This window comes from Centropristis striata, chromosome 17 (assembly GCF_030273125.1).
Source record: "Centropristis striata isolate RG_2023a ecotype Rhode Island chromosome 17, C.striata_1.0, whole genome shotgun sequence".
In the NCBI taxonomy this organism is placed as follows: Eukaryota; Metazoa; Chordata; class Actinopteri; order Perciformes; family Serranidae; genus Centropristis; species Centropristis striata.
This window is the reverse complement of record NC_081533.1, coordinates 31,471,644-31,487,925: the sequence shown is the minus strand read 5'-3', so window position 1 is coordinate 31,487,925 and position 16,282 is coordinate 31,471,644. Positions and strand designations below refer to the sequence as shown.

Sequence of the window (16,282 nt, the reverse complement as noted above, 5' to 3'; positions counted from 1 at the left end):
GAGCTGTTTTTTCTGTCAGCAGCCTGAAGAGGAGGAGCTGTTCACAGCCGGAAGCCTGCAATGCCTTCAGTCAGCTTTAAAATAAGAGTCTTAGTAGAAATAAGATCTGAAATAAAATGTGTTCTGCTTCCTAAATAAATAAAAATATAAATGAATAAATACTTATTAAGTTTTAATGACCTTTTCATCGGTTTTGTTAATAGATGATGAAGATGCCTTGATGTGTTTACAATAAAGGAAAAAATGTGTTTATTTGATAAGGAACATTTATCTTTTATTTTAACACTACTAAATGGTAACATGGAAATCTAGTTATAATTATTAAGAAAAATAAGGGGATAATTACACCCTGGACATCAATTCATTATTGATAGTTAATTACTTCAAAATTGATAGTTTAGTACCTTTATCAGACTGATTTAATTGAATTACTCTGACAGAGTACTTTACAGAGTGGTGCCCCATGAGTGCACCATCTCAAGGTGGCTTAGAGTAAATCAAGCAATTAATAATTGTTTATAATAATTATTAATCATATATATATATATATATATATATATATATATATATATATATATACAGCTAAGATATACATATATACATACACATATATATATATATATATATATATATATATATATATATATATATATATATATATATATATATATATATATATATATATATATATATATCTTAGCTGTTCCTAGGACAGATGTTATTCCCGGGATCTGCTGGAGCCACACTCCCAGCTCTGGGCTCACTGCCCTCCTGCTCCTTCTACCACACGGACCACCTCTGTTTTAACCTGCCACATCTGTTCCAGCTGTTCTTTCAATCCTTGGTACTTCTCAATCTTTTTGTGTTCCTTCTTCCTGATTTTTGCATCAGCTGGTATCTCCACATATATCACCACTGCTTTCTTCTGCACTTTGTCCACTGTTAGAAAAATTGCACGAGGAAACCTTGAAAATTGATAATCTGTCACCAACAGAAAAAACCTCACCATTTTTCTGCGCAGTTCGTTGATGGGGAAATGAAGAGCTGGAGACGTCCAAGTTTCTCAGTTTAACAAAAGTTTATTACAATACGTGAAAAAATGTGCACTTTACAGAGATTCTCCGGGTTCAAAAACTCATGTCCCTGAATACAAACAGACGTGTTTCAGTTCGTGAAGTCTGAACCACGACTCTCTCCCTGAACCCATTAAAATACTAACATTTGTTTACAAAACATGCTGGTCGATTTCCTCCAGGAAGTTCCGCCCTCCTCACTCGCCGATTCGCCAGTCCCAATTAACACAACGGCACGTCATGCCAGCTGGGCATACGATCTTGCTGCCCCGGACAAGGCCATCCTGCCCTGGCCTCTTCTCCAGAACATTCAACAAAAAACCTCCTGCCTTGTTATGTCTTACAAAGATAGTGTGTCTACAGAGCCAAAGGATTTTCACTGTCTCACATAGATTCTAAAAGTCTAAAAAATATGAAACAGACAATGAAATATATGTAGTCAAAGTTTCTAAACCAAAATCAACACAAAAACATAATCATTGTATCAAAATCATATTGTCTGACTTAATATAAATGCATAGAGATATTTATTACACTCAAGGTTTGACCTTTGATAGTGACCTGCGTCACTCACAGGGACAGACACAGGAAGTCAAACAACAGAGAAGCAGAAATCAAGCATAAAATCATTTACAAATAGAGAAAATAATCAATTATTTTAACACCACCACCACAACAGCTGTTTGTCAGTCTGGAAGCTGAAGTCCCACGGCACCTTATCTCCGTTGTTCTCAACCACTGTCTCAGCACAGCCTGCACCTTGGGTGCTGAGTTGCTAAGTACACTCAGATCCACTAGAGGACGTGAATGCTGCGCTAAGAACCATCCCCACAGAAACCATCACAGAGACCAAGAAGATGGTACACATAGTCATCTCAGGATGCTAGAGTACAAGATGGATACAGTGTATAAGAGACAGTACCCCCTATGGAAGAGAAGGTTAGAGGCCAAGATAAAGGCAACACGGAGAGAAGTTTGTCAGCTGGCTGAACTGCTATATATATATATATATACAGTACAGGCCAAAAGTTTGGACACACCTTCTCATTCAATGTTTTTCCTTTATTTTCATGACTATTGACATGGTAAATTCATCAAAACTATTGATGAACACATGTGGAATTATGTATTTAACAAAAAAGTGTGAAATAACTGAAAACATGTCTTATATTCTAGTAAGCAAAGGGTGGTTACTTTGAGGAATCTAAAATACAAGACATGTTTTCAGTTATTTCACACTTTTTTGTTAAGTACATAATTCCACATGTGTTTATTCATAGTTTTGATGAATCTACAATGTAAATAGTCATGAAAATAAAGAAAAACGCATTGAATGAGATGGGTGTGTCCAAACTTTTGGCCTGTACTGTATATATATATATATATATATATATATAAAGAAATTAGATATCTGTCAAACTGATCATCTAAGTCATGGTGATAACTACTAGCCTACAAAAAAAGTCACAATTAGAATACAAAAATAGATTTCAAAATCTGGATATCTCTCTAGAAACTAATCTAAAATGTCAGTAAAATATGAATAAGGCTTATATCGGACATTAATATCCTGACACGTTTAAAAAAAAATTCTGTCCTCTCTATTTCCTCCCCTCTTTTTCCTCATCAATTTTTCCTCTCTGTCCTGAGTGTCCTCACTCTTTTTCCTCCTCCCTCCACTCTGTCCTCCTGTGTCCTCCTCTGTCCCCTGTATGCTTCATACTAGTTTGAGCTTGTTAACAATCATGAGCTAGGCTATTTGTTTAACCGGCGTGCTGATAAGAAAACAAAGCAGGAGAAATGTCACTTTTCATGTTACCTTGTAAATGACAAGTGGGGGGCCAATGCATATTAAAGATAGACCTGAACTACAGCGTCAGAGAATACTGAATACTGATGACGTATTATTCACCTTATTGTGTTAATTTATTAAACATACAAATACAAAAACTGCAAATTTCCTGCTAACTGCTCTGCAGAAAGGAACACCACATTTCCCCACAAAGAGGAAGGAGGTGGGCTTTAGTTGGTGCCACTTGTAAACGCTCATGTGCTGATCTCAGATGACCAAGTTAAAACATGGGGGAAGCATCTTCACTGTGTCTGCTGGGTGAGTACGGATCTATTTCATAAAACAGCAAATATATATAGGTCAGACAGGAGAACCAGGCCTTACAGTAGTTGGTAATACGATCATATTACACGTTTTAATTGTTTAAAAAGTGCAGACTGGTGAATGATATCTGTAGATTCATAAACCCATCATTAATGTTTTTATTAGTGACTCCTGGGATCTTAAAAACTGCTTATTCTTGTGTTGTTTCTTGACTTCATCCTTGCTTGTGTTGTATGATCTCTCAAATGTACGTCGCTTTGGATAAAAGCATCTGTTGAATGACATTGTAGATTGTAGAAAAACATTGTATGTTTCTTTAAATATTTATGATAATTTAACATCAATGCACTGTTTTCCTGTGCACGATGACCAGAGCTTTTTTCTGTTTTGACGTCTTGTAGCATGTGAAACCTTACAGTAAGCAGAGTTTCATTTCTTTTCAGTTCTCATCTCGTTGCTGATCTGCACAACAAACCAAGGTTAGTGAAGAAATGATAGTTTACTGTTTCAGACAGTATTTGAGGAGTTTATAAAAATCAATAAAACACTTTGTTTTAGTCCAGATCAAACATGACAGTCTGTGTCGTTCAAAAAGAGGTTTGGTTCACTAATAATCTAATAAAAAAATGATGGGAGATTTCAGGAACAAAATGTAACAAAACTTTTAAATTGATCAAATATATAAAGACATTTATTTATAATTTGCACTTTTTAATCCTTTCAGTAAAGTAAAAACATAAAATAACATATTTCACATTAATGGCTGGTAATATTTTATAAAAATCATTTAATTTTCACTTTCATCTGTCGCTTTATGTTCATTACAACGACACAGTTAAAAGCTGTTTACATTCCCTTTCGCTTTAAATTAAACCACTTAAAATGATGCCAAGCCGACTGTTCTGCTGGTTGGTTCTCCCAGAGCTCATAGCCGACATTCTGCTCTGTAGTTGGGTTATCCTGGTTTGAAAATCAAATATAAGCTTTGTTTCTGGATCCAGGTGAACAGGTGGACTCTGCTGTGTTATTAATGTACTGCTTTGAGGGTTAAATTTGACAACAGGCAGGGAAAATCTCAGCTCCAGCCTTATCTTATGGAATACAGTCGAGGTTCAGCCGGAAACACTGACAGAAAGAAGGAATATGATGAACCTTTCTGTCTCCTCCCTGCAGCCTCTCTGACTGTGAGTCCCAGCAGCTCTCAGATGTTTAAAGGACAGTCTGTCTCTCTGAGCTGTGAGGAGGACGACAGCTCTGCTGGATGGACTCTGACGAGGAACACAACCAGAGACACCAGGACTCAGTGTGGATCAGCTGAGTGGGGACGATCAGCTGGTTCATCCTGTGACATTAGCTACATTAAGACATGGGACAGTGGAGTTTACTGGTGTGAGTCCAGAGAGGGAGCAACCAGTAACACCATCAACATCACTGTCACTGGTAAGATCAGACTGTGGACTCAGTGTTGATGAAGCTGTGTGTAAACGGATGAAATGCTGCAGTTTGTCTCTGTGTTCAGATGGTCCAGTGATCCTGCAGAGTCCTGTCCTCCCTGTGATGGAGGGACATGATGTCACTCTGCGCTGTAAAACAGAGATGTCCTCCAACCTCCCAGCTGATTTCTATAAAGATGGCTCCTTCATCAGGACTGAGCCTGAAGGTCACATGACCATCCGCCATGTTTCCAGGTCTGATGAAGGTCTCTACAAGTGTAACATCAGCAGTGTTGGAGAGTCTGAACCCAGCTGGGTCACTGTCACAGGTGAGGAGAGAAAAGATACATAAAACTACTGCAAAGATACACAAAACAGCTACACAGATACACAAAGTTACTGAAAAGATACACAAACTAGTGCAAAGTTACATAGAATTACTACAAAGATACATAAAACTACTGCAAAGATAAACACATTTACTAAATAGATACACAAAACTACTACAAAGATACACAAAACAACTACATAGATACACAAAAAAACTATGAATATACTAAAAAGAATTAGAAAGATACCCATCAACTACAAAGGTATGCAACGAATGAAACAACCACAAAGGTACTCAAACATCTACAAAGATACACAAAACTATTAAGATACACAAAACTACAACAAACAAACACAAAACTACTACAAGGCAAGTAAAACAACTATGAAAATACATAGAACAACTACAAAGACACAAAACTACTACAAAGATACACAAAAAAGCACAAAGATATGCAAAACAGCTATAAAGATACATAAAACTTCTACCACGAGATGCAAAAGAGGTGTTAAATGATAACAACCAATCTGACTTTATTAAGCATGAAATTAATATGTGGTTTGTTGGAAAACCTAAAAAATAAATACAACATCAGGAACAAACCACAAAGAAGCAACTTCAGTTTCTAAGTTTAATCAAATTTATTATTACACATTATCCACTTGTTTTTATTTATGCTCTCTAATTTTTTAGGGAAAGCCACAACTACAGCTGCTCCTACAGCCCCCCCTCCCTCTGGTCTTACCTCTCTAGACTCTTTTGTCCTTTGGTCTGCTGTTTCATCCTGCGTTCTGGTTCTACTGGTTCTTCTGGTTCTACTCATCAAACGGCAACGACACATCAAACGGAAACATAAAGGTTTGACAAAAAAAAAAAAATATAAAATACATTTCACTGTGATATTTACACTTCCAGTAACATTTCAAGGTGCTGTGTTCAAATAAATACATTTTCTTTATTTAATTACAAACTTTTATGAGGATTCCCATGAGGTCATGTTGTTCAGGTCCATTTAGTGGACTCTGGAGCTTTTGATTGTATAACATGATCTTCAGCAGATGAAGTTCAAATCTAACTTTATCTTTTGTGATTAAAATCAACATTTCCAGCTGCTGAGGTGGAAGCTGGACATGATGACGCATACAGTGACGACCAAACATCACGTGACCTGCAACAGCCAATCAGACGGAGTGGAGGTAATGATGCATTTGTTGATTTTCAGGGATTTTTATATCATTGTGAGGACCGATGTTAGTTTTAGACCTTGAGAGGACATTTAGGAAAAAGAGCACTTTTATAAAATGAGGAGATTTCATGAAGGTTTTTATATAAAGTTAATCACGCTGTAGCATGGTCTATTTTTGCATTGCATTTGTTTTGCATGTCAAAGTGGTTTTTGCACCTTGTGGTTAACAGAAGCTAACAGCTCTGTGGTCGTCCAGTTTCCTCTTTCTGATGAAAACACTTGAGCTGAACACAGACCTGCACCTCACTCTTATTAAAACAGAGACACAGTATGATTCACATCTCTATATTCAGTACAGAAAATAATCTAAAAATACAAAACCACCATTCGATTCAATTTTCAATCACAACTTTACATTTTTTCCAGCACAGAATGCCAACATCAGACCATCAACTCCTGATCCGTCAACAGATTGTTGGTTTTATGCCCTCACCACTTATATACATGTTCAAATTCTTCTTCTTTATAAAGCTACAGAGCTGCAAGTGTGATGACCGTCACATTATTAAATGTAAAACACAAAAATACAAAAATACACAGAACTACAAAGACACAACAACTACAAACATGCAAAACAACTACAAAGACAGCTGTGTTGTGTCTCTATTGATTCATAATTTAAAATTGTGACACCCTTAATAAATAAGATTTGAGACGACTGGACTTTTCTTCTACTCGCAGCTGAATCACGACAGGAGGTTAATGTTGAGTTTTAGCAAATTTTTTTTCACCCTAATAACTTTGAAACAGAGCAACACGTCAACAGACTGCTGAGTCGTCACTGCACATGTTCCTGTGCTCCCTACCTGTGTGTGTGTGTGTGTGTGTGTGTGTGTGTGTGTGTGTGTGTGTGTGTGCAAAGCCAGTGGAAAAACAACAATGATGAATATCAGTAGTATCTGCAGTAGGATCTCAGGTAATCTGCATACTTGTTGTATATCATGCAGGAATGTAAATGCATGTGTTTTATTTCCCAGAGAGGGAACCAGCTGCAGTCTACTCAGCTGTCAGAGGACAGGAGGACGTCAGTTATGGACAAATAGTCTTCAAAGACGTCAAATCCAACAGGAAGAGAGGTACAGCTGCTTTTTTTTGTCTCCACTGTGGATCAAAACCAGAAATATCTGCACCAGGTTCAGAACCAGAACCTTTGGTTATAGCATGAGCTCTGCAAGTTATATCGTCTGCTCTGTGTTTTTGTACATGACAGTTTAACAACAACATTAACAATAACAACATACTGTACAACTGATTACAAAGTAATTGTGACATTGTGTAACACAGAATAAAATAATTTACTAATCCTTTGTGAAAAATTGGTACGAAAGTTTACGTTTCTAACCAAAAATAAGCTGAAAAATTGTATTATTTCTGTTGAAATCATGTCACCACTAATACATAAGCTTAACGACTACTGGACTTCCCGGCAGGAGGTTATTGGTGATGTTTATTTTCACACATGTCCTTCACTTTTAACAAAGACATTCATTTTTGAGGATCCTGTTCGTTTACAGCAGGGGTGCAACGGGTCACAAAACTCATGGATCGGATCACATCTTTGCTTCTGTTTCTTTGGTGAAATTAAATAAACAAAACTCAACTGAACTCAAGATGCCCATCCAATGTTTAAATTAAGTTTTTAAGTTCATAAAATAAATTAAAGTGCAGTAAAAACACGGACAGTAAATGCAAAAATAGGCAGGTTACATAATTTTAAAATACAGTAAGAAAGAAAGAAAGCAAAGGTGAACTTATATTCTAATCAGACAGATCAGGATGTCTGCTGTGGAGAACTCTACAGCAGGGCAGCATCAGGCCATCATGGCACTGTGACGTATTTACACGCGTTGGCCGACATGTTGTTGTAGCTAACAGGGAAGCCAAAGTGTTTCCATATATGGAATTTAAATGATGCCGGAGGCTTCAACAGAGCTCCTCCTCCACTCGTTTGGATTCAACAGACAACTAAAACAGCAGAATCGCTCTTTTCTCTGTATTTTCACCCCAAATCTGCATCGAGATTTACAGATTTATTACTTTAAAAAGTAACAGCGGCAAGAAAAATGTACATTTTTGCAATTGACGATGTATCACAAATAATCGTTGACCCGTTGCACAATTATTCTACAGTAGAATAAATATACCCGATAAGTGTGTTGTATGTGTGACTTGCTGGCGTGTTAATACTGCGGTCAGCAAAGTGTTAGAATGGAAATGTCGCACCTCTGTGTGAAGCTGCAGCCTGTGATGTGCAGCGATAAGTGATCTGCTTTCCATTACGTAGCGTTCTAAACCTACAAGAGAATAAGTGCAGCAGCACCTTCTTCAATAATCTGCATACTTGTTGTATATCATGCAGGAATGTAAATGCATGTGTTTTATTTCCCAGAGAGGGAACCAGCTGCAGTCTACTCAGCTGTCAGAGGACAGGAGGACGTCAGTTATGGACAAATAGTCTTCAAAGACGTCAAATCCAACAGGAAGAGAGGTACAGCTGCTTTGTCGGTCTCCATCGTGGACCAAAACCAGAAATATCTGCACCAGGTTCAGAACCAGAACCTTTGGTTATAGCATGAGCTCTGCAAGTTTTATCGTCTGCTCTGTGTTTTTGTACATGACAGTTTAACAACAACAATAACAACATACTGTACAACTGATTACAAAGTAATTGTGACATTGTCTAACACAGAATGCAATTATTTGCTAATCCTCTGTGAAAAATTGGTACGAAAGTTTACGTTACTAACCAAAAATAAGCTGAAAAATGTTATTATTTCTGTTGAAACCATGTCACCACTAATACATAAGCTGAATGACTACTGGACTTCCCGGCAGGAGGTTATTGGTGATGTTTATTTTCACACTAATAACTTTGAAACAGAGCAACAAGTCAACCGACTGCACCTGTTCCTCCGCACCTTACTTGTGTGTGTGTTTTGCAAAGCCCCGCCCTCAGTGAAACATAGTGAGAGACTAAATGACTCACTGAGCTGCAACACATGTCCTTCACTTTTAATAAAGAGATACATTTTTGAGGATCCTGTTCGTTTACAGCAGGGGTGCAACGGGTCACAAAACTCACGGATCGGATCACATCTTTGCTTCTGTTTATTTGGTGAAATTAAACAAACAAAACTCAACTGAACTCAAGTAGTCTAGTCGTAATCCCCATAGGCCCAATTGTAAACCCAGAAATGTTGAGTACCCTAAAGTTTCATTGCAGAAATGTCATCTATAGGCCTAATGGATGGAATTTAACTTGGTTGCTAAAAGTTGCACTTTGGGCAATTTGCATAATTAGCATAATAAGACAATTGAGTAAAGACACCACAGGTGAATAGGGTAAAAAATAATAATAATAGATATCACCATGAAACGTTCTCAGTTGATTACTTATGTTAAGAGGAGAAAAAAATGTATTGCATGTTTTTTTGTATTTTAATGTTTACATATGCAAATGAGGCCATACCTCATCAAATATGCACTCATTTGCATACAGACAAAATCAGATCGTTTGATAAAGTCATGCTCAAAATATTTTTTCCAACAGTAAACATGTATACTTGGGGGTCTGAGTTGAGTCTGATTTGGTGAAAACCTTTGTGGAACCTGGTCAGGAGGCAGTGTTGACCTATGGACGGACGGATTAAGAAATGAAGTGCCCCATGCAAAATAACTATATACAGCATGCACACACACGCAAACCCACAAGAACTATATACAATATGCAAAATAACTATATCCAGCATGCACAAGTACGCAAATGCACAATAAATATACAAGAATTATATACTACATGCAAAATATCTATATACAGCACGCACACATACACAAATGCACAATAACTATATACAGCAAAAAACAGACCTTTATACAGCATGCACACAGACACACACACACACACACATACACACACATACACACATATATACTGTAAAATAACTATATATAGTATGCAAACGCACACACACACATATATTTAACAACAACCACACAATCCCAGTCAATAGCCTTCACCATCTTCATCATTTCTTTCCTCATTCCCTTCAGTCTCATCAGCTTCTTGGTCTTTATTTGTATGTATTGTGAATGGGTTGCAGCAGCGGACCTCAGCCCTTCACACTTGCAGTAGTCAGTGCAACTGAGACTTGCAGCATGGCAGCTGTAGTTTCCTTTGCTGCAGGCCTTCAATGTGCTGCAGCTACAGCTGATGACATCAGGTAGATTTACTGGAGCCACTTCCTGGATGGCAAGAACGGCAATGACAGCCCCTTCATTAGCAACCTCCCACCCAAACTTTGTGATGTCTCTGGCCTCTGCAGGAGGCTCTCTGACCTGCAGCCTTCCACAACATGGCCTGAAGATGAGCACGCAGTATGTGCAGCATCAGGTTGGCATCAGTTGGAGGAAACTTTTTCAGTTTAGGAGGCTTTTTGCTGCGACTGTAGATCAGGTAGTGAGTGATATTCATCCACTTGGCCTTCTTCTGCCCATACAGTGCGACAAAGAACTCCGTCCCAGTATCTTTTAGGTCACTATGAGTGGCATCAGATTCCCCAAGCACTGTATTGAGACCAGGAATGGTATTTCCTAGGAGTAAAGCCTCCTAGACTGAAAAAAATTCCTCCAACTGATGCCAACCTGATGCTGCACATACTGCGTGCTCATCTTCAGGCCATGTTGTGGAAGGCTGCAGGTCAGAGAGCCTCCTGCAGAGGCCAGAGACATCACAAAGTTTGGGTGGGAGGTTGCTAATGAAGGGGCTGTCATGGCCGTTCTTGCCATCCAGGCAGTGGCTCCAGTAAATCTACCTGATGTCATCAGCTGTAGCTGCAGCACATTGAAGGCCTGCAGCAAAGGAAACTGCAGCTGCCATGCTGCAAGTCTCAGTTGCACTGACTACTGCAAGTGTGAAGGGGTGAGTTCTGCTTCTGCAACCAATTCACAATACATACAAATAAAGACCAAGAAGATGATGAGACTGAAGGGAATGAGGAAAGAAATGATGAAGATGGTGAAGGCTATTGACTGGGATTGTGTGGTTGTTGTTAAATATATGTGTGTGTGCATTTGCATACTATATATAGTTATTTTACAGTATGCATGTGCGCATGCTGTTTGCAGTTCTTGTATATAGTTATTGTATGTGTCTGTGTGCATGCTGTATAAAGTTCTGTCTTTTGCTTTATATAGTTCTTGTGGGTTTGTGTGTATGTGCATGCTGTATATAGTTATTTTGCATGTAGTATATAATTCTTGTATATAGTTATTGTGCATTTGTGTACGTGTGCATGCTGGATATAGTTATTTTGCATATTGTATATAGTTCTTGTATATAGTTCTTGTGTGTGTGTGTGTGTGTGTGTGTGTGTGTGTGTGTGTGTGTGCATGCTATATATAGTTATTTGCATGTTGTATATAATTCTTGTATATAGTTATTGTGCATTTGTGTATGTGTGCATGCTGTTATATAGTTATTTTGCATGTAGTATCTAGTCCTTGTATACAGTTCTTGTGGGTTTGTGTGTGTGCGCATGCTGTATATAGTTATTTTGCATATAGTATATAGTTCTTGTATATAGTTCATATGTGTGTGTGCATGCTGTATATAGTTATTTTGCATGGGACACTTCATTTCTTAATCCGTCCGTCCATAGGTCAACACTGCCTCCTGACCAGGTTCCACAAAGGTTTTCACCAACTCAGACTCAACTCAGACCCCCAAGTATACATGTTTACTCTTGGAAAAAATATTTTGAGTATGACTTTATCAAACGATCTGATTTTGTCTGTATGCAAATGAGTGCATATTTGATGAGGTATGGCCTCATTTGCATATGTAAACATTAAAATAAAAAAAAACATGCAATACATTTTTTTCTCCTCTTAACATAAGTAATCAACTGAGAAAGTTTCATGGTGATATTTATTATTATTATTTTTTACCCTATTCACCTGTGGTGTCTTTATTTTATTGTCTTATTATGCTAATTATGCAAATTGCCCAAAGTGCAACTTTTAGCAACCAAGTTAAATTCCATCCATTAGGCCTATAGATGACATTTCTGCAATAAAACTTTAGGGTACTCAACATTTCTGGGTTCAAGAAATTACGACTAGACTAAAGATGCCCATCCAATGTTTAAAAATTAAAGTTTATTAAAAAAAAAATTAAAGAGTAATAAAACATGGATAGTAAATACAAAAATATCCAATTTACATCATTTTAAAATACAGTAAAAAAAAAAGAAAGAAAGAAAGCAAAGGTGAACTTATATTCTAATCAGACAGATCAGGATGTCTGCTGTGGAGAACTCTACAGCAGCGCAGCATCTGGCCATCATGGCACTGTGACGTATTTACACGCGTTGGCCGACATGTTGTTGTAGCTAACAGGGAAGCCAAAGTGTTTCCATATATGGAATTTAAATGATGCACTCGTTTGGATTCAACATTCAACTAAAACAGCAGAATCGCTCTTTTCTCTGTATTTTCACCCCAAATCTGCATTGAGATTTACAGATTAATTACTTTAAAAAGTAACAGCGGCAGGAAAACTGTACATTTTTGCAATTGACAATGTATCACAAATAATCGTTGACCCGTTGCACAATTATTCTACAGTAGAATAAATACACCCGATAAGTGTGTTGTATGTGTGACTTGCTGGCGTGTTAATACTGCGGTCAGCAAAGTGTTAGAATGGAAATGTTGCACCTCTGTGTGAAGCTGCAGCCTGTGATGTGCAGCGATAAGTGATCTGCTTTCCATTACGTAGCGTTCTAAACCTACAAGAGAATAAGTGCAGCAGCACCTTCTTCAATAATCTGCATACTTGTTGTATATCATGCAGGAATGTAAATGCATGTGTTTTATTTCCCAGAGAGGGAACCAGCTGCAGTCTACTCAGCTGTCAGAGGACAGGAGGACGTCAGTTATGGACAAATAGTCTTCAAAGACGTCAAATCCAACAGGAAGAGAGGTACAGCTGCTTTGTCTGTCTCCATCATGGATCAAAACCAGAAATATCTGCACCAGGTTCTGAATTAACAATATTCCTGCCTTTATAAGATGTTCTGAGTCAGATGAGGTGATTAAAGACAGAATACACACGATGCATGTGATGTCATTGAGAGTGACATCCGTTAACAAGAATTTAAACAAACAGGGACATAAAACGTGTCCAAAAATAAAGTGTTTGCACTAACCAGATCCTGTTAAAAACATTCAATTCTGCTCCTCAGAGACACTGTGAAGACATGATTGATTCTGCTGAGACCAACGGTCACGTGACAAATATTCACTGAAAATCTGTTTACACAGAGCAGAGAGGAGAGGACAGGAGAGACTGTTTACACAGAGCAGAGAGGAGAGGACAGGAGAGGCTGTTTACACAGAGCAGAGAGGAGAGGACAGGAGAGGCTGTTTACACAGAGCAGAGAGGAGAGGACAGGAGAGACTGGAAACAGAACAAAACTTCAATATGTACAATATGTGGAGAAAACTGGTTTTGGTCATTTACATCGTTTTTTTGTATTTTTTGTCATGTTGTGTCTTCTTTTGGTAATTTCATCTTCTTTGTTTGGATTTTGTGTCTTTTTTGGTAATTTTGTGACTATTTTTGGTAATTTTGTGTCTTTCTTGGTAATTTTATGTCGTCTTTTGGTAATTATTCATCTTTTTTGTCATTTTCTTTTTTGTCATTTTATTCAGTTTGACTGAATATCTGTTTACACAGAGCAGAGAGGAGAGGACAGGAGGGGCTAGAAACATGACTTGAAATACTTAAATATGTACAATTTGTGGAGAAAACTGGTTTTACTACATTCAGGACACTTGTGGGCACTTAGAAAAGAGCTGCAGGACTTATCGGTTTTATATAGATTTTATATATTGCAGTAAACAAGATGTTATTTTAAAAAACAAAGAATATAAACGTGCATTCAACCTTAAAGTAATGTTTGAGCTGAAATCCACAACTGACTGAATATAAACTGACCTTTAACACATTAGACTTTACTTTAAAACCACAGCAGAAACTTCCTCCTGTTGTTTCCACTGAACTGCGGTCTGACGCTGGTGAGGTTTCTCTGAAGTGTCGAGCAGAAAGTGACGTGTTTCTCAGTTTTGTGTCCTGTGGCCAAAGATGTTAATCAGCCCTGGGGCCGTCCAGTTTCCTGTTTTCTGTTTTTAGAGAAATGCCCTCTGCTGATATTCTGCCTTGCTTTGTTCACATGCAACACATTAATAATCCCACAGCATCACTCTTCTCCTTCACATGTTGCAGTAAATAAACTGCACAGCACGTACCAGCTGTAGCACCTGTTGTAATGTTGGTCCTGTGCATCTGATTTCTCAGAGAGTGAACCGGCTGCAGTTTATTCAGCGGTGAGAAGAACAGAAGAAGTCAGTTACGGACAGATAGTCATCAGACCCAACAGGACCAGAGGTACAGTCAGCCCTGGAAGAATATTCAGATCCTTTACTGCAGTAAAAGTACTAATATCACACTGTGAAACTACTCCACTGCAGAAAAAGTCCTGCAGTCAAAACTTACTGAAGTAAAAGTACAAAAGTAAAAGTAAAAGTACTCTTAATGCAGAATGGACCCACTCAGACTGTTTTATATATTCTGAATATATTATTGTCTTATTATTATTGATGAATTTACATAAGCAGCATTTTAATTTGACTCGACCTGAGTGCAGCTTTTGATAGCATGTGTCACACCACCCTCCTCAGGGGAGCAGTGATAAACACCTTCAATCATCCTGATCACAGCTCTTCATTCTGGGGTCTTAAAACATATTTCAATGTATTAAATGATGTTATATGTGCTCCGAACAGGGAAACTGGCTCTTTTCTTCTGCTGGAGGTCACTGATCTTTACATTTCTGTGTTTGTGTTCAGGGTTTCCAGAGGAGCCGGAGGTGGTCTACTCCTCGCTGACGTCCACCTGCACAGCTGCTCACCACTGAACCCAACAACACGCTTTATTTGTTTTATATTAAATATATATAAATCTATAAGTCCTGCAGCTCTGTGGAATCAGAACAACTCAAACATGTCTTTGTGCAGAATAACACAGTTAGAATGACAGAAATCAGAAAAAAAGTTTAATTTCTTTGATATATTATTATTTTTTAACTTCAACAAAATAGAATTTATTTAAAAAAAAGTCTTCCGAGTGACCTCAAGTGTCATGAATGTTGGAAAACATTTTTTTAACTGTATTGAATTATCTGAGGAGCAGAATGTAATGTTTTTAACAGGATCTGGTTAATGCAAACGCTTTGCACAGGCAGAATAAAGAGATTCTGACACAAATAGCAACATTTTAACATTTTGGTCACTTTTGTCAGATATGATCTGTTCAAGGACCGTGGGAAAGTTCAGACTCTGACGATAATGTCTGTTTTTACAGTTTCTCTGTGAATGTTTGCAGCTTTCTTAAAGAAAACAATCCTGCAGCTCATATTTAGATCAGTGTTACAGTTAATAACTAACTTTCCTGTTAATTATAATGTATTTATGTGTCTGTGCAGGATGAATAGAGAGTGATGTCGCTGGTTGTTTCATCGTGTGGTTCTGTGGGTTTTTACTCGTCTGGCAGCTGAACATTTTCTTCTGGTTTGTTGTGGCTCACCGCTCAGAACAAACACACCGCAGACTGCAGACAGCTTTATATCAATGTACAGTTTATTCTGTGCATTTTTACAAGATATAAGCTCAAAACCGATAATGTAACTTTTTTTTTTTAATGACCCACACTGTAAAAAAACTCCTTCTCGTGTCTCTGGTCCTTGTTTTTTGTGCAAAGAAAAAAGGATAGAGTTTTTCTTGTTTTGTTTTTTCCATTAAGTGAAAATGCATTAGTTTTTTTGCAAAACTACCTTTCTTGCAAATATTCATGATAATATTGAAAAATATTGAAAATATGAAATATAATTAAATGTGTAAATTAATATAATGGGACATTATATTTTTTTACAATATTATTTAAAAGCTTAATGATCTTAAATGTTGAATTACAGTTTAAATTTAAACTGTATGAAAAATACAAAAAACTGAATGTTAAATTGA

The 16,282-nt window shown here is 37.4% G+C and overlaps 1 protein-coding gene across 1 annotated transcript; it reads left to right on the top strand.

Moving 5' to 3' along the window:
• The first annotated feature begins 3,075 nt into the window (after positions 1-3,075).
• LOC131989851 (low affinity immunoglobulin gamma Fc region receptor II-like) lies at positions 3,076-15,318 on the top strand. The gene is made up of 9 exons (XM_059355197.1): positions 3,076-3,183; positions 3,633-3,668; positions 4,363-4,629; positions 4,709-4,951; positions 5,647-5,811; positions 6,063-6,149; positions 7,177-7,275; positions 14,559-14,648; positions 15,110-15,318. The coding sequence occupies exons 1-9, from the start codon at positions 3,153-3,155 to the stop codon at positions 15,175-15,177; spliced, it is 1,086 nt and encodes a 361-aa protein (XP_059211180.1). The 5' UTR covers positions 3,076-3,152; the 3' UTR covers positions 15,178-15,318.
• Positions 15,319-16,282: the final 964 nt, after the last annotated feature.

Excerpts from the sequence above, each read along its gene's own strand:
- LOC131989851 (XM_059355197.1), top strand. The coding sequence starts at position 3,153 with ATGGGGGAAGCATCTTCACTGTGTCTGCTGG. Across the intron at positions 4,952-5,646 it reads CAGCTGGGTCACTGTCACAG|GGAAAGCCACAACTACAGCT; the intron begins GTGAGGAGAGAA and ends CTAATTTTTTAG. Across the intron at positions 6,150-7,176 it reads GCCAATCAGACGGAGTGGAG|AGAGGGAACCAGCTGCAGTC; the intron begins GTAATGATGCAT and ends TTTATTTCCCAG.